Source organism: Phodopus roborovskii, unplaced genomic scaffold (assembly GCF_943737965.1).
Source record: "Phodopus roborovskii unplaced genomic scaffold, PHOROB, whole genome shotgun sequence".
NCBI lineage: Eukaryota > Metazoa > Chordata > Mammalia > Rodentia > Cricetidae > Phodopus > Phodopus roborovskii.
The window spans coordinates 322,442-340,336 of NW_026126598.1; the positions used below are offsets into that span (position 1 = coordinate 322,442).

General features: G+C 48.7%; 1 protein-coding gene across 1 annotated transcript in view; it reads right to left on the bottom strand.

Annotated features, from left to right (window-relative positions):
- Window positions 1-1,173: 1,173 nt before the first annotated feature.
- The window catches only part of Abcb9 (ATP binding cassette subfamily B member 9), a 32,582-nt gene continuing 15,860 nt past the window's right edge, over window positions 1,174-17,895 (bottom strand). The window contains exons 7-12 of the mRNA XM_051205050.1: window positions 17,249-17,377; window positions 15,950-16,138; window positions 14,854-15,027; window positions 10,905-11,064; window positions 8,965-9,101; window positions 1,174-2,221 (exon numbers count right to left, since the gene is read on the bottom strand). Coding sequence (XP_051061007.1) covers window positions 1,961-2,221; window positions 8,965-9,101; window positions 10,905-11,064; window positions 14,854-15,027; window positions 15,950-16,138; window positions 17,249-17,377 — 1,050 coding nt within the window. The 3' untranslated portion in view covers window positions 1,174-1,960. The remainder of the gene's footprint in view (window positions 2,222-8,964; window positions 9,102-10,904; window positions 11,065-14,853; window positions 15,028-15,949; window positions 16,139-17,248; window positions 17,378-17,895) is intronic.

Sequence of the window (17,895 nt, forward strand, 5' to 3'; positions counted from 1 at the left end):
ACTAACCAATGAACACAGAACTCACCAGAATGTGGAAGGGGCACATTAGATTCTCCTCTAGGACCCCAAGACACCCTGCTTTAGATTTATGGTCTCCCAAACCATGAGATTGTATATTTCTTCTACATTTGTTGCAGCAACAAGAGGAAATAAATGACCTATGTCCACCCCAGAGGCCCCATCTAGGTAAGAGCACAGAGGCAGGAAGTTATTGGAATGCAGCTCTTTTTATAGAATGGAGAAACTGAGCGTAAGCACACCTCAGCAATCTCAGCTTTCTTCTGAGATGTTTTAGCTCTTTTATGTATCTCGTTGGGTCTTTACAATATTAAAAAAACATCTACAAAGTATAGTCACTATAGGCAGAGTATAGGCAAAGCAAGGATCTGGCTAACACCTGTGCAGGCTAGTGTTCATTAACCTGACACAAACCTAGACACACCTGACAAGAGGGGGTCTCAGCTGAAGAATTGCACCCCTCAGATTAGCCTCGTGGGCATAACAATACCCACCTGTGACCCCCCCCAGAGGTCATGAGTTCAAGGTTGACTCACTGTAAAGAGATGCTGTCTTAAAGCTGAAGCTAAATCACTCACAGGCACTCCCTAAGTCCAGGCCCCTCTTCCCACAGTGTAGTGTTGAACTAGAACTAGAAATTAGATTCCCTGGTGGGCAGACAGATGGGGTCATGACTAGGTAATAAAGATGGTAAAATCCCAAGATGGCTGGCTTCCCCACCCTCCTCACCTGAGACAAAAAAGGCTTCCTCTCCTGTGAGTGGAACCTACCATCAAGTTCAAGGTGGGGCTTTCCTCCCCTGATTTAGGGTTGGTCGGTTTGACCACAGACAGGGAGGCTGGTTGGTTCACAATTTGAGGGTAAATAGATCCTCCTACCATTTTATTGTTTAACTGGATCAAGACCCCTAGATAGTGTGCTCTGCCTCAGACTGGGTGGGTGTGGGAGGCCCTCATCTTGATAGACAGAAACAGATGGCGGCAGCTGTCATGGGAGCACAGAGGTCCCTGGCATTTGGAGACTATCAGCTTTACTGCCCTGGCCTCACAGAGACAGACTGGGTCCCGAGACACAGCACTGAAGTGCCTGTGCAGCAGCTGTCTGCACTGTGCAGGGCCCAGAGAGCCAGATCAGGAAAACTTAGGAGGGTAGAGGTCAGAGGTAGTATACTTTATTGACCCAGTTCTCCCCAAATCTCAAAGCCAGGACACAGGCAGACCTTCGGCATTGGCTTGGTCTCCCTCCACCAGTCTGAGAACATGTCTCACAAACAAGGGTCCTTCTCAGTAGCAGGGGTGGACGTGAGGGGAAGGTGCCAGCCAGGGGAAAGGATGAAGGGCTCAAGTGCTGGGTTTGGGGCTGGGGGCACCCCGAGGCCCGCCAGACCTGGCCAGCCCCTCCTCTTCTGAGGTTCCTGGTGGTTCACAGTGAGACTGGCTTTGATTGGCAGGGGGGTGATGGGCAGTCATCCCCTTCCCCCGCCCACCCCTGGTCTGACTCAGAGCAGGGAGACTGGAAGGGTGGAAGGCCAACCGTTGTATCCCCCTAGGGGACAGGTAAGCCACTTCTCCAGAGGGGCAAAGGGTGTTGCTTAGTTCTCTCCCAAACATTTTCCAGGTGGCTAGAAAGGGCCATGCACTCCTGGCTCAGAAGTCTTGAATTCATCTCAGTCAGTGAGCGTGCTCACTGCCGGTCCAAAAAGAGTTGACGGGAGTGCATTAAACTGAGCAGTAAACACCTGGTGACTTGGTTTAAAAAGGCTGCTCTACCTTGGAGGCCTGGAGGGGCCAAGAAGGGAGACTGTAGAAGGGGGTTGCCCATAGCAGCCAGTAGGTGCCTGGGGAACAGGTGGAAGGAGGCAAGATGCAGGAAGCAAGAATGGGACTTGGCAAATTGTCTCCAGTGCTGCAGCCTGGGGTCCAGTGTCAGGCCAGCCTGGCTGTCAGGCCTTGTGTTCAGTGTTGCTGGGTGGCTCATTGTGGCCAGCTGTGTAGTCCGAGTGGTGCTCGAGCCCCAGCATCTGGCGTTGCACCAGCTTGGCATAGAGGCCGCCCTGTGCCAGCAGTTGCTGGTGTGTGCCCTGCTGCACCACACGGCCCTTGTCTAGCACCACGATGAGGTGCGCCCGCTCTACAGTGCTCAGCCGGTGTGCAATGATCAGCACCGTGTGTCTCTGCAGGTTGCCATGGATGGCCTGCTGGATCTGCAGGGAACAGGACAAAGAGGCTCAGGGGCCGCACAGAATTGCACATGCCACTGCCATCATCCCCCCTCCCCCGCCCCATTCTGCCTGCACCTATCCCCTGCTGCCATCTGCCATTCAATTCTTGGGTTGTAAAATGAGGACCAAGATAGAACCCAATTCCTGGGTTTCTATTTCACACAGCCCAGGTGCCAACATAAGGAGGTGCATGAGAAACTGGAGCTATTACCCTTCATCCCCAAGGCTGAAGAAAAGTCATTCCTGAGCAGCCCTGAAACTACAGCATCTTGTTAATCTCTTCCTTACTCTTCCAACTTGTAATGACTCCAGCTTTCCTGATGGCCCTACCCTTCCCCTTACACACACACACAGGGGCACACTTGGTCAGTGTGCACATGACACTGAACACGTGAACATGTGTGGAGGTCAGAGGACAACCTGTGGGCAATGAATGAGTGTTGGGCTTCATAGTGAATATGGCCTCATCACCTCCTCCTGCCCTTCCCCCACTCCATTCTACTCCCACTGACCTGGGGCTTTGAACTTCTCTTTGCTGCCCTTGCTCCCTAGAACTCCCCAAGCTGGTTCCTTTGCTTTCAGGTCTTAGCTAAGAGGTGACTTACAACCTGGTCCTCACAGTGAGTGCCACAGAGAGCATGATGCCTCTGTGCTGGAGAGGAGCTCCTAGATGCAGTGACCTTTGTCAGTTTACTTCCTCTCTGTGTCAGTACCTGCCACAGGACCCCACCACCCTTCCCTAGTGCATTTACTAGCAAGGACTCAATGCATGCACCCTGCTGTTGCTTTTTCCATATACATTTAGCTCCTACAACCACAGATGTCTCTCACGGACCTGACAGCCACTGTTCCATAACGTGATCATACAGATGGAGAGAGTCCAGTCATTAGCTTCAAGGCATTCACTGAAGCTGGACAATGGCTGCCTATCCCATTACCAGCATTTATGATCAGTTTTTCTCTGTAGCACAGACCACAGGGAGATCCAGACTGGTTCCTTGTTTGTAACCCATCTGTCCAATGAGACTGGAAATGCCATGGGGACTGACATCGTGTTTGTCTGATCAGCCTACCTCTGTAACTCCAATGTCTAGATTTGTGCCTGGGACCAGGTCAGTAACCATCTGTGTAAAGAATAGATGGACCCTCAGCGGGATGGACATGGGCAACTAACCAGCAACAAGGACAGGGCTATTGGATGAGGAGGGTTCCAGGAAAGAAGCTATGTCGGCAAAGGCTGTCTGATTAGAGCTGCAGAGACTTAGGATGTTGCCAGTCCAGAGCCTGATTAGTTTGCCTTGGACCAGCTTTAGCCCCCTAAATTACCATCATCCCCCCCCCCCCGCCCCGCGTCAGATCTAACATCCTGTGACTAACAGGCTGAGAGTTCTCCTCTTGGCTATAACCCCTCTCTTTGGTGTTTCCACCAACGTGTTTGAAGAGTGTTTTGATGTCTGACCTTCTTTGTTCTGTTTCTATAAAAACTTTATGAAATGGCTCCCATGTTGCAATATGGAGTTTGGGATAATCGGTGTACCCAGGCTGTGGTCCCTCATATTGGCTCCAGGATAAACTGAGTCCCTGTGAGGTGAGAGCCATGTTTCTACCAGAGAAGTAACCTGGTTGTAAACAAGGTACCCTAGGAACCCACTGAGTCTAAGCCTTCCAGAGTGTTTTTCTCCTCAGGTGTGTGGTGAGGGTCCTCTTGGGGGGCCTTGGCACGTGTGTCCGGGCTGGTTATCCAAGCTCCTGTGGTAGACCCCTTTCTGATTAGACTTTACTTCTAGAGTGTTTGACTGATGACATTGGTTTATTTGCTGTAGGACATTTGGTCTAGAACACTGGTTTTGGTTTTTTAAAGACATTTGGATACTGCCTGACTTGTTTGCAATTTTTGTTCACTTATAGGCATTTGAGCCTCTGGTTTTCTTTGATTTGTTGCATTTGACCCTGACTCTCCTCCAGTACCCAGTTCTGTTCCATGAATTCTGCTTCTGGAAGCCTTTTTCTCGGCTTCTGTTAATAAAGGTAAGAGGTACTTGCTCCTCCAACCCTTGACTCTCCCATTTATGGAAATGTTCCAGATAACTCCAGAGTCAGCAGAGAAGATGGTTTTAGGTTGAAAGTGGGAGTACTCTGTCCCCAAAGCAGTACATGAACCTGACCCAGACACTAGGTAGCTGAGGGGAGGCTTGCAAATTTTTATTGTTTTGAAACAGTTGCTCTGTGTAGCCCTGGCTGTCTTGGAACTTGCTCTGAAGACCTGGCTGGCTTCAAACTCAGAACTCCATCTGTCTCTGCCTCCCAACTGCTGGAATTAAAGGTGTGTGCCACCTCCGCCTGGCTCCAACACTTTAACATAAACCTATGTTAAAATACCTTTATTCACTGGGCTGTAGTGGCACACACCTTCAATCCCAACTCTTGGGAGGCAGAGGCAGGCAGATCTCTGTGACTTCAAGACCAGCCTGGTCTACAAATCCAGTTCTAAGACTGTTACACAGAGAAACCCTGTCTCAAAAACAAAAAATAAAAACAAACAAACAAACAAACAAAAAAAACCTACCAGCCCATCCTCGGGTTCCTTTCAGACTTGCTGGGTCTGAGCTGAGGTCACTGAAGCTCTATGCCTCTGTCTGAGCTGCTGAACTCCACCTTGAAGCACGGGTGAGTGTCCCTGTCTATGGCTCTATTGGTCTGCCCTGCCGAGCATGTCTTGCCCTTACTTTGGACTCCTTTGCTGCTTTTTTCTGGCTAGAGACCCACTTAGTATTCCCTAAATTCACTGGCATGCAAAAGAGAAACCGACCAAAACCCAGCTATTGTGTTTAAATTTTACACTACACAGAAGCATTCCTGATCCAAGGGCCTCTGTGGATGCCTGAGGAGAGACCTGAGCATCAGTGACGAGCTGATGAGCAATGCCTGGTAACCAGCAGCACGGTCATGCCTGTGTTGCCTAGCTCATCCCAGGTAGGGATTGGATTCCAGACTGCAACTGAGCCGGATGATGCCTGATCCCAAACTATTTTCGAGCTTTCTTTTAGATACACACACTTTCATCAGTGAAGCATCTCCTCCCCCTAGGTGATTTAAGCTCTTGAGAGGAAGTCATGTTACTAATGTCTCCATCATCAACCTCACCTGCTGATCTTTATGCCACTATTTGTGTGTGTGTGTGTATGATAGGGTTTCCTCGTGTAGCGTGTTGCTCAGGCTGGACTTGGAACTCAGAGATGTGCCTGCCACCTGGGTTTTTAAGTTTATTTTTAAAGTCATATATATGGAGTACAGAGGCGGGCATAAGATCCCCAGCGCTGCAGGTAGGGTGGTCACGAGCCCTGACACTCTGTAAGAGCAACACACTTTTTAAAATTTATTTCCATGTCATTTGCATTGGTATTTTATATACATGTATGTCTGTGAGTATCAGATCTTAGAGTTACAGACAGGTGAGCTGTCATGTGGGTGCTGGGAATTGAACCCAGGTCCTCAGGAAGAGCAGCCAGTGCTCTTAACCACTGAGTCATCTCTCCAGCCCCCGAACAAAACAAAACACACTTAACTTAAGCCGCCATGTGGGTGCTGGGAACCAAACCCACGTCCTCTGGAAGAATGTCCATTGCACCTAACCACTGACCTCTCTCTCCAGACCCAAGTAAGGGTTTCTTTACAAAGAAAAGGAAAGGCTTGGAAAACAAGAACTTTGTATTTCTCGTTGACTAATGTAACACTTAATGAGAACAAAATAGACTCACGGGCTTTGTATTTTATGTTTTTCCATTGGAAAACCCTATGTTTATAGGAGAAATCCAGTTGATAATCATTCCTACTCAATTACTTAATGAGTAGGAACTCATCTAAGTGAACAAATATTTAAGTCTGTTTTAAAATGTGACCTATTAGCCAGGCGTTGGTGGTGCAGGCCTTTGAACCCAGCATTAGGAAGCAGAGGCAGGTAGATTTCTTGAGTTCGAAGCCAGCCTGGTCAGCCTCCAAAGTTCCAAGACAGACTCCAAAGCAATACAGAGAAACCCTGTCTTAACAACAACAAAAAAAAGTGACATATTAGGTAAACAACTAATGGTCAAAATTAACTGGAGCTGGCTCTCTTGTAAGGTCCTTCAGGACACATCCACACTAATGCTTCACAGAAGCCTATGTACCATCTCTACCAAAGAAAACAACCACATAGATGACCCAGCAACTGACAAAAAAGGAGTCATCTGTTTTGGAGGAGAAAGACTACCCCGAACCTCACTCCACTATAGGACCCGAGGTGAACGTCTCTCACAATGCCGATGACACGAATCTCCAACTCTGCTGACAGCGAGTGCTCCAGGTAACTCAACTTTTTTTTTTTTTTTTTTTTTGGTGGTTTTTTGAGACAGGGTTTCTCTGTACTGCTTTGGAACCTGTCCTGGAACTAGCTCTGTAGATCAGGCTGGATTTGAACTCAGAGATCCTCTGTCTCCCGTACTGGGATCAAAGGCATGCTCCACCAGCACCCAGCAACATTTCTCCATTTTTATTTTTCTTAAACCCTCTTATAAAATTAGGCATGTTTGTTTTTCAAGACAGGTAATCAACCTGGCTGGCCTCAAACTCATATAGATCTGCTTGCCTCTGCCTCCGGAGTGCTGGGATTAAAGACGTGCACAACCACTCAGCTATAATTAGACTTTTTAAATCATAAATAATCTTTGTTTTAATGAAGTCACAAATGAGAGGATTGTCCTTTTTTTGTTATTTTTTTTTTATGACTGGTTGCTTACCCCTTCCTGCCTTAATTAAAGTTACTTTTTACTTAAAAGATTCAAATATTTTCACTGTCTCATTGGTATAATTTGTTTTTAAATCAACAAAACTTCATTTAAATTTCATTTTTAAAAAGGCCCTCCAATGTGGAGAATATCGCTATACAGCCAAAGTAAACAAACATTTTCCTATTAAGAAAAAAAATGCGGCTAGGCGAGGAATGGGGGAGGGGTGACCTGGTGGATCTCCAAAAGATTGAGGCCACCCAGGGCTATATGTGTCAAAGTCCAATCAATTAGCATCGATAGAAACAGTGATCTAAACACTATAAAAGGTCCTGTCACATGCTCAGATGTTTACAAAGTACCTTGAACCCCATTTACTCTAGTTAGAGACACCAGAAGATGTGGGTTAACTCTTTGTAAGGCCTGCACACATTCATGAACACACACCAGTGTACCCCTTAAGTGCTGATGTTTCCTGATTAAACCAGTGTCTAAACTGTCGAATAGTGCAGTTAGCTGGGACTAATTTAAACAATACTTGGATTTTGCTGATGCAGAGGAAATGGACAGTACTATAGTGACTCCCCTAGAGTCCCAGTTCCATGTCTGATACTAAAGTAAAAAGGATGCTGTGTCTGTGAAGAGTATGATTCCCTGCATCCTAACAGGCCCAGCCCCTGCTTCTGTCACAGTTAGGGCGTGCTGAGGAGATCAAGGGGACCTGTACTGTTGTTAGCTGATTTCTTTATGATGTGATTTTCTGTTCATTTTGAAACTAAACATGGTATAATGGCAGCAAAATGAAACAGACCAGGTCAGCGGTCACAGGCCAGAGCTGGAGTGTGGATGGCAGATCATCTTTACTAGTTAGCCATCCCATGTGAGGGTAGAGCTACACAAGCAAGCTGGCCAAAGAAAAGCCCAGAATACCAACAATGATAAATTTTGATTATTTAAAATGTTTCCTCCATTGTTGGCATCCCTGCTTATTTTAATATAACGAGCTACTACATGCCACATGTAAATGTTATCAGACGCAGTAGGCTCACTGGTGGGGGACTGTCTTCCTCTATGACCTTGCCAGCTAGTATCCCCTAAGACTGCCCTGACCTTGCCTCATCTACATCAGGTCCTAGGAATGACCTCCTAGCCATTACAAAATTTGATGTGTGGCTTCCACATGCACACAGTGTCATGCTTAGCCAACAAGGAACTGTGAATGGGAATTTCTGGAAGTAAGTGTGCCTCATTAGAAGTGCGGTGATATTGCAAGCTAGTTTCAAACCACAAGGGTCATTCTTTGCCCACCTCTGTGTCAGATTTAACTAGCTGTGACTAAGAGATAAAACCGTTTTGGAATGGATTAACATAGCAGACCCTAGTTTCTACCACCCCAAAAGCTAAGTGTGTCATCAGACAGAAAATGAGGCCCATGACAGAGCTTCCCAGCTTCGCTGGACCAGCCTGACATTTCCACCAATACATTTTAAAAAAGTATCTTGATTTGTGACTTTGTTTGTTACTATGAAAAACTTCATGAAACTGGAACCTGCTTCCATATTGGGTCATGGGGCTGCGGATAACCTGAGTCAGTGTTCCTGGGCCATAGAATAAACTATGTATTTATCCCCTAGAAGCGACAGCTTCAGTGAAAACGAGGCTTAGAAGGAAGAGCAGCTTAAAGCCACACTTTAAGTTGGGGGGTGCATTCATGCAAAACCTTGGGATTTGAGCCCTGCACTGCAAAACAAAAGCAATGAAAGGTAGATGGGAGGGAACATGGTGTGTGTGGGGGGGGAGGGGGGGCAACAACGCAGGGTGGTGGTGATTCCAGTCAGATCCTCTGGCTTTTTTTCCCCCCTCCATGTCACTTGGTTGTAGCTCTGCTCACAGCTCCAGGCTCTCAGGAAGCCTGGCCACCTGCCACTATCTCTCTCCAGCAGCCCTGCTACCTCTACTTACCAGGTATTCACTCTCTGCATCCAAAGCACTAGTGGCTTCATCCAGGATGAGCACAGGTGGGTTCCTCACTAAGGCCCTCGCCATGGCCACCCGCTGCTTCTGGCCGCCTGACAGCTGGGCTCCCTTCTCCCCGGTCTCTGCACGAAGGAGGCACAGGATGAGTTAAGAGGCTTCTTTCTCCCTGTCAACTGGGGCACCAGCTGTGCAGACATTTCTGAGGGTCCCCAGCTGGAACCACCCACAGAGGACAGTTCAGGAAGAGATGCCACACTTCCGAGCAGACTATCCCCCATGTGTACCAGATAGGTGCCCAAAGTATGACAGCGCACTGCGCTGTTGCTGTTGTGTGGCTAGCAGGGAACAGTCTTCCGGAATGCACACTAGGTAACCACTGTGACAACCTGCCCCGACACTCTCTGCTGCACAGAGAATGAATGTCACCATCTGTGTGCAAACCAGCCTCAAGGAATGTTCTTACAGATCAGGTCTCTCCCGTAGAGGGCCAGAGGCAGGTGTTGGGTATGATTACAACTCAAGTGTCTGTCAATAGGAAACTGAGTCAGTAAATTACTATAAAAGCAAAAGAGGAGGGAAGAAGGGGCAGGGTGGGGTGGGATGGGACAGGTACTTGCACCAATATGAAAGGTCATTAAGATGTACTAAGGACAAAGGCCACCAGGTGCATAATAATTAAAGGGCTGAGCTTTGTCTATATAAAAGGGTGGAATAAAGAAGTAAAAGACCAGGTGTGATGGTGTGATGTTTGGTTATAATTCCTGCACTCTGCTCTGGGAAACTGGGATAATGCAGGTTCAAGGCCAGCCTGGGCTGCACAGTAAGAAATGTCAGAAAATCCAAGAAAGGGCTGGAAGATGTTGTAGCAGGTCAAGACACTCGCACAAGCCTGCCAGTGAGTTCAGTCTCTGAGTCCCAAAGGAGACTGGAAGGAAAGGAATGTCTCCTAAAAGCTGTCATTACACAAATCTTTAATTGGCACTAGTAACATTATACACACACACACATACTGCTTGTTGAGACAGGGTCTTCCTAGGTAGCTTAGAATTTGTAGCAATCTCCCTGTATCCCTGTATCAACCCAGCTAAATGGACATTTTGTTTCTTAAAAATAAAAATTAAAAACAAAACAAAACAAAACAAAAAAATAGAGCCAGGCACTCAGTTGAGCCACTGTGCACGCCTTTAATCCCAGCACCTGGGAAACAGGCAGACAGATCTGTGAGTTCAAGGCCAGCTGGTCTACAAATGGAGTTCCAGGACAGCCAGGACTGTTACACAGAGAAAACCCTGCCTCAAAAAAACAAACAAGAGGAGCTGGAGCAATGGCTCAGCAGTTGACAGTACTGGCTGTTCTCCCAGTGGACCTGGGTTCAATTCCCAGCACCCACATGGCAGCTCACAGTTGTCTGTAACTCCAAGAATTGACCCCTCACACAGACACACATACAAGCAAAATACCAATGCACATAAACTGTAATTTTAAAAACCCTAAGAAATTGTTACTTTATGTGTGGATGTTTTGCCTGTGTACCACATACCTGGTGCCCCAAAGGCCACAAGGCATTTGATTCCCTGGGACAGAAGTTGCAGACAGCTGTGAGCTACTGTGTGGGTACTGAGAATTGAATCCTGGTCCTCTGCAAGAGCAGCAATGTGTTAAGTCACCTCCAGCTGCTTGTTTATTTTTCAGACAGGGTCTAACACCATGGCCCTGGCGGACTTGAAACTTGCTATGTAGACCAGGCATAATCTATGTGCTACCATGCCCTTGTTATACATGATCTTAAAGATCACATGCCACTGAGGCTAACTGACACTCTCATGTTTCTGTGATGTGAATTTCATGTTGACGGAAGGAAAATGAAATGATGGGCCATGGGTGCATCAATGGCCAGTCCCTAACTCAGAGTCACATCATCGTACCTGTGCTGTACCCGTCCTGCAGCTCCATGATGAAGCCATGGGCATTGGCCTTCTGTGCAGCCTCCACAACCATCTCAAAGGGCACGGTGGGCAGGCCGTAGGAAATGTTGTCTGTGATGGAGCGGGCGAACAGCACGGGCTCCTGGCTTACCAGAGAGATCTATGGAGGGGCATGGAGAGCAAGGTGGCTATGAGAGGCTGGCATCACTGGCAGCACCCCTCAGCCCCACCCTAGCCCCACCTGCCTGATGCCAGGAGTCTCAGGTTGGAAACCTGACCCACATGCTGGCTGCACTCAGCTGCCTCTTCCTTCCTAGATGGGGCCCTTGGTCCCCAGACCCTCCTAGACCTCCTGGAATGACAACCTGGAGCCAGCAGATCTTGTTGCTCTGAAGTAAGCCAAGTTCCCGCTAACTATGGGACCAGGTGGAGGGTGCTGGGAGCTCTGTGATGTTTCCAGGTGAGGGTACAAGAGGCCACAGCAGACTTCCCTGGCCATAGTCCTAATTCTACTCAGAACCCACTCCTTTTCAGACAAGGTCTTACTCTGGTATCCATGCTGGCCTAGAATTCAGTGTGTAGCTCAGGCTGGCCTTGAAATCCTGAGAGCCCTCCTGTTTGAGCCTCTGGAGGGCTGTGGTTAGTCTCCAGTATCCACAGATGACTCACCTCTCCCTTCACAGTGGGGCCTGTGCTCTGAGTTAAGGTTCTGACTCACAAAAAGAACAGTAGGGGTTGGTGGGATGGCCCGGTGAGTGAGGGTCCTGCCACCAAACTTGACGATCTGAGTTCAAACCCTAGGACCCATATAGAAGAAGAGAATCCACTCCCACTAGTTTTCCTAATCACCACATGTATAATGTATGCAACACGTACAACAAACAATAGGGAGCACATTGTCATACTGTGAAGTGAGTGGCTGAAAACTTAGCTGCCCATTAAGCTGGAGATTATAGGCAATTGATGTAATACATTTTTGTTTGTTTGTTTTTATTGTATCTGTGCCTTTGTTTTGTTTTTTGAGACAGTTTCTCTGTGTAGCTTTGGAGCCTGTCCTGGAACTCATCCTATAGACCAGGCTGGCTTCAAACTCACCTGACTCTCTGCCTCCTGAGTGCTGGGATTAAAGGCAGGCACCACCACCGCCCAGCTTATTTGCACCTTTAAATACTGACATCTCTACATAAAGATAGGAAATTGGCAAGGAATTCACTGAACAACCCTGAGCTAGAACTGGAAAGGGGAGTTGGGAACTCTCGTGTCTTCATTATAAAATGCACTAAAGAGTTGGAGAGGGGGTAGTCCAGTGGTTAAGGAGCTTGCTGCACAGACTGGGGGACCCACAGTGGTGCTGGGTGGGCAGGAAGGCCTACCTGTAACTCCAGCTTCAGAAGGCAGAGGGCAGATCCCTAGAGCTGCTTAATGAGATTAGATGCATCGGTGAGCTCTGGGTTTGACTGAGAGATCCTGCTTCGAAGTATGAGGTGAAAGAGTGACCTAGGGTGATTCTAGAAATCCACATGCACCCTCACACATGTGCATGCACACCTACAAACATGTATGCCACACATGCAAACATACATACACACACACACATACACACAAAAATGAAAAAAGGAAGAAATCACTACATCATGGCTATAGTGTGGCACTTGGCAGTTGCGCTTTCGATAATTTGAGAAGCATAAAGGAGACAGCACTCCCAAAGGAAAACCAGGTGACTAATAAGCTTATAATGGGGCTTGAAGTTTTAGGCACCAGGACATGAGGAAGCTCACAAAGAGCTACTCCTGCACATTCACCACTTAGCAGAGCTAGGACTGATACTGTCAGGGAATCTGAGCTGCTCACGAGGGACTGCAGCCCAGTGTGTCACATACTGGGACACTGCCCACCTGCCACCCATCTCTGCTTACATATATTTAATGCAGGGAGACTTCACGGCCTGTGGTTCCTGCTACATAGAGACTAGAGCTCAGCTAGCTCAGCGGTAGATCAGTTATCTAATACAAGGCCCTGGTTCTAGCTCCATTATATATTCGAGCACATTGCTCATACATGTGTGGCATATACACATGCACACACACCCTGCTGGGAAGGGCTCTCCTGGACAAGTGGTGGTGTCTAGTACACAGTCTGAACACCTGTTTATGTCAGCCCGGGATCAACTTTTCCCTTCTTTTAAAGAAAATTTTAAATTACATTTATTTAGTGTGTGTGGTATGTGTACATGTATGTGTGCAGAGACTGATGTTAGGATTCCCCCTTTACTGCTCTCCCCCCATTCACTGAGGTAGCAGTTCTCCACTGAACCCTGAGCCTGCCCATGTGGCTAGTCTCAATACAATAGCGGGCTGGCTCTGTCATCTGAGGCTGGAATTACAAGCAGGCTGCCACATCCACTCAACATTTACATAGGTTCTGGGGATTCCAGCTCTGTTCTTCACACTTCTACAGTAAGGAATTTTTGTTACTGTTTTATGACAGGGTTTCTCTGGGCAGCCCCAACTGTCCTGGAACTTGTTCTGTAGACCAGGCTGGCCTCAAACTCACAGAGATCCTCCTGCCTCTGCCTCCCGAGTGCTGGGACTAAGGGTGTGCACCACCAGTCCTGGGTTCCTTGTCCCTTTTATTTGAAAATCCAAAACAGTGATCCCAGTCATCTACCATGACACAAGGGCACACCCCACCCCCACCCCACTCCACTGCTATACTCTTGTGGTGTTTAAAAAATAAAGTAAAAGTAAAATGACCCAAATTCCTGTCAGCGAGAGGTGTGGACAGATGGACAGACAGCGATTCTAACAGTGAGTGTCCCTCAACACTGAAAAACTCAGCACAGCAAGGCTACTCTCAGGGTGACTCTCAGGCAGAAGGGCAGACACAAGATAGGCCCTCGGCATCCTCAGGAGATGGGACCAGGACACACTCAGATTCCAGAACCCATGCTGCCAGTGTCTCTCCTCTAAACAATTGCACAGAGCCCACACACGGCATACCATGTGTTCTCAGTCCCTCTAGACTCTGCTACAACGTCCACACTCAGTGAACAGTTCCTATGCTACACTGTTTAGTGAATAAATAAATAGCAAGAAAAACATCTGGGTGTGGTTGTGGTGACAGACAGACATAATCCTAGCGCTCAGGAGCCTGACGCAGGAAGACTGCCAAGACTTCGAAGCCCTCCTCGGCTACATGAAAGACTCTTTCTCAAAAAGCCAAAAGAAAGACTGGTAATGGCTTGGCAGATAAAGGGTCTTGCTAAGTCTGATGCCCTGAGTTCCATCTCCAGGACCCACATGTTGGAGGGAAAAGGAGATCAACTCTTGAAAGTTGTCTCACCTTTGCATGGCAAGCATGAACACACACACAAATGTTAAAAACAAACAAACAAAAAACCTCAAGAGCCATTATACACAGGGAAGATAGGCCATGGTCCTGAAAGCAAATATGATAAAATTCATTGTGTCATTAAAAAAAAGAAGAAGATGTGAGTAGTATCAGGAGCAAGATAGGGTGATGAGGGTGAATATTGCCACGCTGTTCCATACAAATTACCCTTCTTAATAAGCCCATTACTGTGCAGTGAATGTCTGCTGATGGAAACAGTAAACAGGAAGGAAATGTAGGCCTGTTCATACCCAGCACTTCAGTGGCTGTCTGCCCTGCAGGTGAGGGGCCACGAGAACAGGAGGGAACTCAAGCTGGGGGAGGTAGAGACATGCAGTCTGGGTATGTCCAGAGGAGGTGAAATTAATGCCAAACAAAGAAATGGCTGTCCCATGGGTCAGGTGAACCTTTACCCCTAAGGAGAAGAAAGGGCATGGTGGCTCGTGGAGTGCCAGAGCGCTCTGTGTGCCACCATCAGTGGTTTTGAAGCTGCACCCTTCTCTCTGTCTGTGTCATGGCTCACAGGAAGGGAAGGTAGGACAGGGCAAGTGGCACTCACCACACGGTGCAGGTACTTATGGTCGTAGGCGCCAATGGGCTTGCCATCCAGCAGCACTCGGCCGCCCTGCAGCGGGTAGAAGTTCTCTAAGATGTTCACACAGGAGCTCTTCCCGCTGCCTGAGGGTCCCACCAGAGCTGTCACCTTGCCTGGGGACAGGCTGAAGGACACATTCTGCAAGGACACAAAATGTTTAGGTCTCACAAGCAGCAGGGCATCCTCAGGCCACCCCATGGCCTCTGCTGCAGCTGGTGCTGCTGGCCAGCACCTGACAGGTCTTCCTAGGATACCAGGCCTGGGGCTGTTTGATCTTACTTTTTCCTGAGGTACTGGGGATTGAACCCAGAGCCTTATGCATGCTAACCAAAGGCCCAGCCACTGAGTTACATCCCCATACTAGGGCCCAGGATAGTCTAGTCTAGAAGTTACTATGTAGCCTAGGCCAGCCTTGAACTAGTGGCGATCCTGCTGCTGCAGACTCCCAAAGGTAGAATTATAGCCCAGCTCTCTATTCACTGACTGGCCTGGTGCTCATTGTTCTGCAGACCAGGGGGCCCTGGCCTCCAGTAGCTGGAGTGACAAGCCCAAGCCACCAGGACTGGCTCAGTGGCTCCTTATATTTGCAGTCTCCTTTGTCTGCAGTGTGTTCTGCAGAGACACCTGTTCAGCTCCTGCTTCTTGGACAGGTCTCGCTCACTTCTGAGAAGCCCCGCTTGGCTGTTAGTACCTCCCACCTCAGCCGAACCCCCCCCCCCCCATTTCCTTGCCAGTACTTCTGAAGGGGTGTGGCATGCAAATTAAGGGTTGTGTTTACATGATTGCAGCACAGCTCTAGGCCCACCCCTCTGGCTTCTGGTTAAGTCACTAAAGAACCCCCCACCCACACCTACAACACAATCCTTTTCTGGCACTGGGATGAAAGCCCGCTAGGCAGGTACTCTGCTTGAGCTGTCTCCGGCCCTCTCTAACAGGTCTCCCTGAGGTTCAGTTAAGTACTGCCTTCCTCGGTGGAGCCCAGGGCCTGGCCTTACTTGTTCGTGCACATACAACCAAGAGGTGGGAAGGATGGCTCTGACAGACCTCGAGTTGCTCTTACCTGTAGGACCTGTGTGTGAGGCCGAGTTCGATAGGTGAAGGTTACATTCTCAAAGTCTACCCGGCCCTCCAGGTGGTCAGGGGCCAAGCTCCCATCATGCACCATGGTTGGCTGTCGGTCAATGAACTCGAACACCTTCTCAGCAGCTCCCACTCCCTGCATCAGGCCACTGTAGACGGAGCCCACGGACTGCAAGGGAGACACACATCCCTGACACTGACACCCACCAGTGATGGGCTGTGGCAGTGATGGGCTGTGGGGCGTCACAGGACAGAGCTGCAGCTTTGGGGGAGATACAGGGACCCCAGATGCCACCTGCTGGCACAGCATATGGTGATCATGAAAAAATGAGGTGGTAGGAGAAAGTGATGCCAACTCTACTGCCACCCTGTGCTAGCCTGGCAACTGTTTTCCAGGGCCTTATGTAGCCCAGGCTGGTTGAAGATTTTACAGGATTTTACAATTTGACCAGGCTGTCCTGAAACTCACAAGAGATCCACCTGTCTCTGCTACTGGAGTTAAAGGTGTGTCCCACCATCTCCAGGCATTGGGGAGGGGAAGACAGCCCACAAAGGGTTAGTCATGATGTGGCCAGCCTGGGCTCCTGCCTCTGGCAACAGCAGAGTCTGAGAGAACCCAGCTGCCAGCTGTTAGTTCCCCCGCCTCTCCGTGCTGTGGTGGAGGCCTGAACCAGCAAGCCCCCTTGATTCAGTGCCGAGGGTGGGAGCCAGATTCACACAAGCTCAGCAAGTCCTCTACCAAGGGAGCCACCCTGACTGAATTTTTAAATAGGTCGTATTGAAGACTAATACATTCTCTGTGGCTACACATGTACCCAATATAAACATGCACCTTAACGGTAGCTCTCTTCACTGAGTGTTTTTAAGCAATGAGGTCCCATCTCCCTGAAGCACAGAGAATGCATGTATTTTGCTGATCTCACAGCAGGAAGTGGCGGCAGAGTCTGAGCGAGGATGCCTGGCTCCTGTGTTCAGCCCTTTAGATGTTGTAATAATGTCCACCTTAGGGACATGAGTGTACACCAACAGAGCACATGGTTGCCCTGAAGCATGCGGTACACACTTGCTATGCCCGTGGGTTCCAACAGTGACATCATGTGTCCTGGTTCAGAGCTTGTTTCTCTGGCATCGTTATTCCAGAAGCATCATATCCGAGTTCCTGAGATGGGTCTGAAGCAATCTTGCATGCACTCATTCTATGTGGCTAAAAACACCCCCTGCCCAACATAATCCAAACCTGACCCACCTGCACACCCTTGTCCCTCCCCGAGCCCCTCACCTCCATGCAGTCTCCCAGGACAAACTCGTAGATGATGAAGGCGATGAGGTTGCCGCTGCTCATCTGCCCTGAGATGACGAGGTGGCCCCCATAGTAGAGGATACTGACCTGGACCACCAGGAGTGTGAGCTGCATAGAGGGAGGGGTCTTGGGTTATTTTCCCAGGCCTTAGCCAACTCAGGGACCTGCCCTCTATTGTGAGTTGGACCAGGGGAACAGGAGAGGAGCTTCTTTTGGAACTTAAGTCACTGATCTCGGTGACAAGTGTCCTTTCCCACTGGGTGCTGGGAGGCAGCCTTAAGGGCTCTGCATATTCTGCCACAAACAGAAAACTTCATTGCACCATCTGTCACTCAATTCCCTGCCCCCAGCATCCCTTACAAAGGCCCCTAGCTGGAGCAGGCTGTGGGCTTGGCAACAGAACAAGCCTTTCTTTGTAAGGCCCTGGCTGGCACATGCTACTCTCAAGTTCCTCTGCTGGGCCATGTAGGACCATTAATCTTCACTGTAAAGAACACGGATCAGAGAGGTTGGTTCACCAACTAAGGTCACACAGCAGCCAGGCAGAACAGAACAGTGAGGATTTTGTTCCCTTAACTAGGCTCCTGAAGAAGGGCAATGTCTTGGAGACCTCCTACTATGGTCTT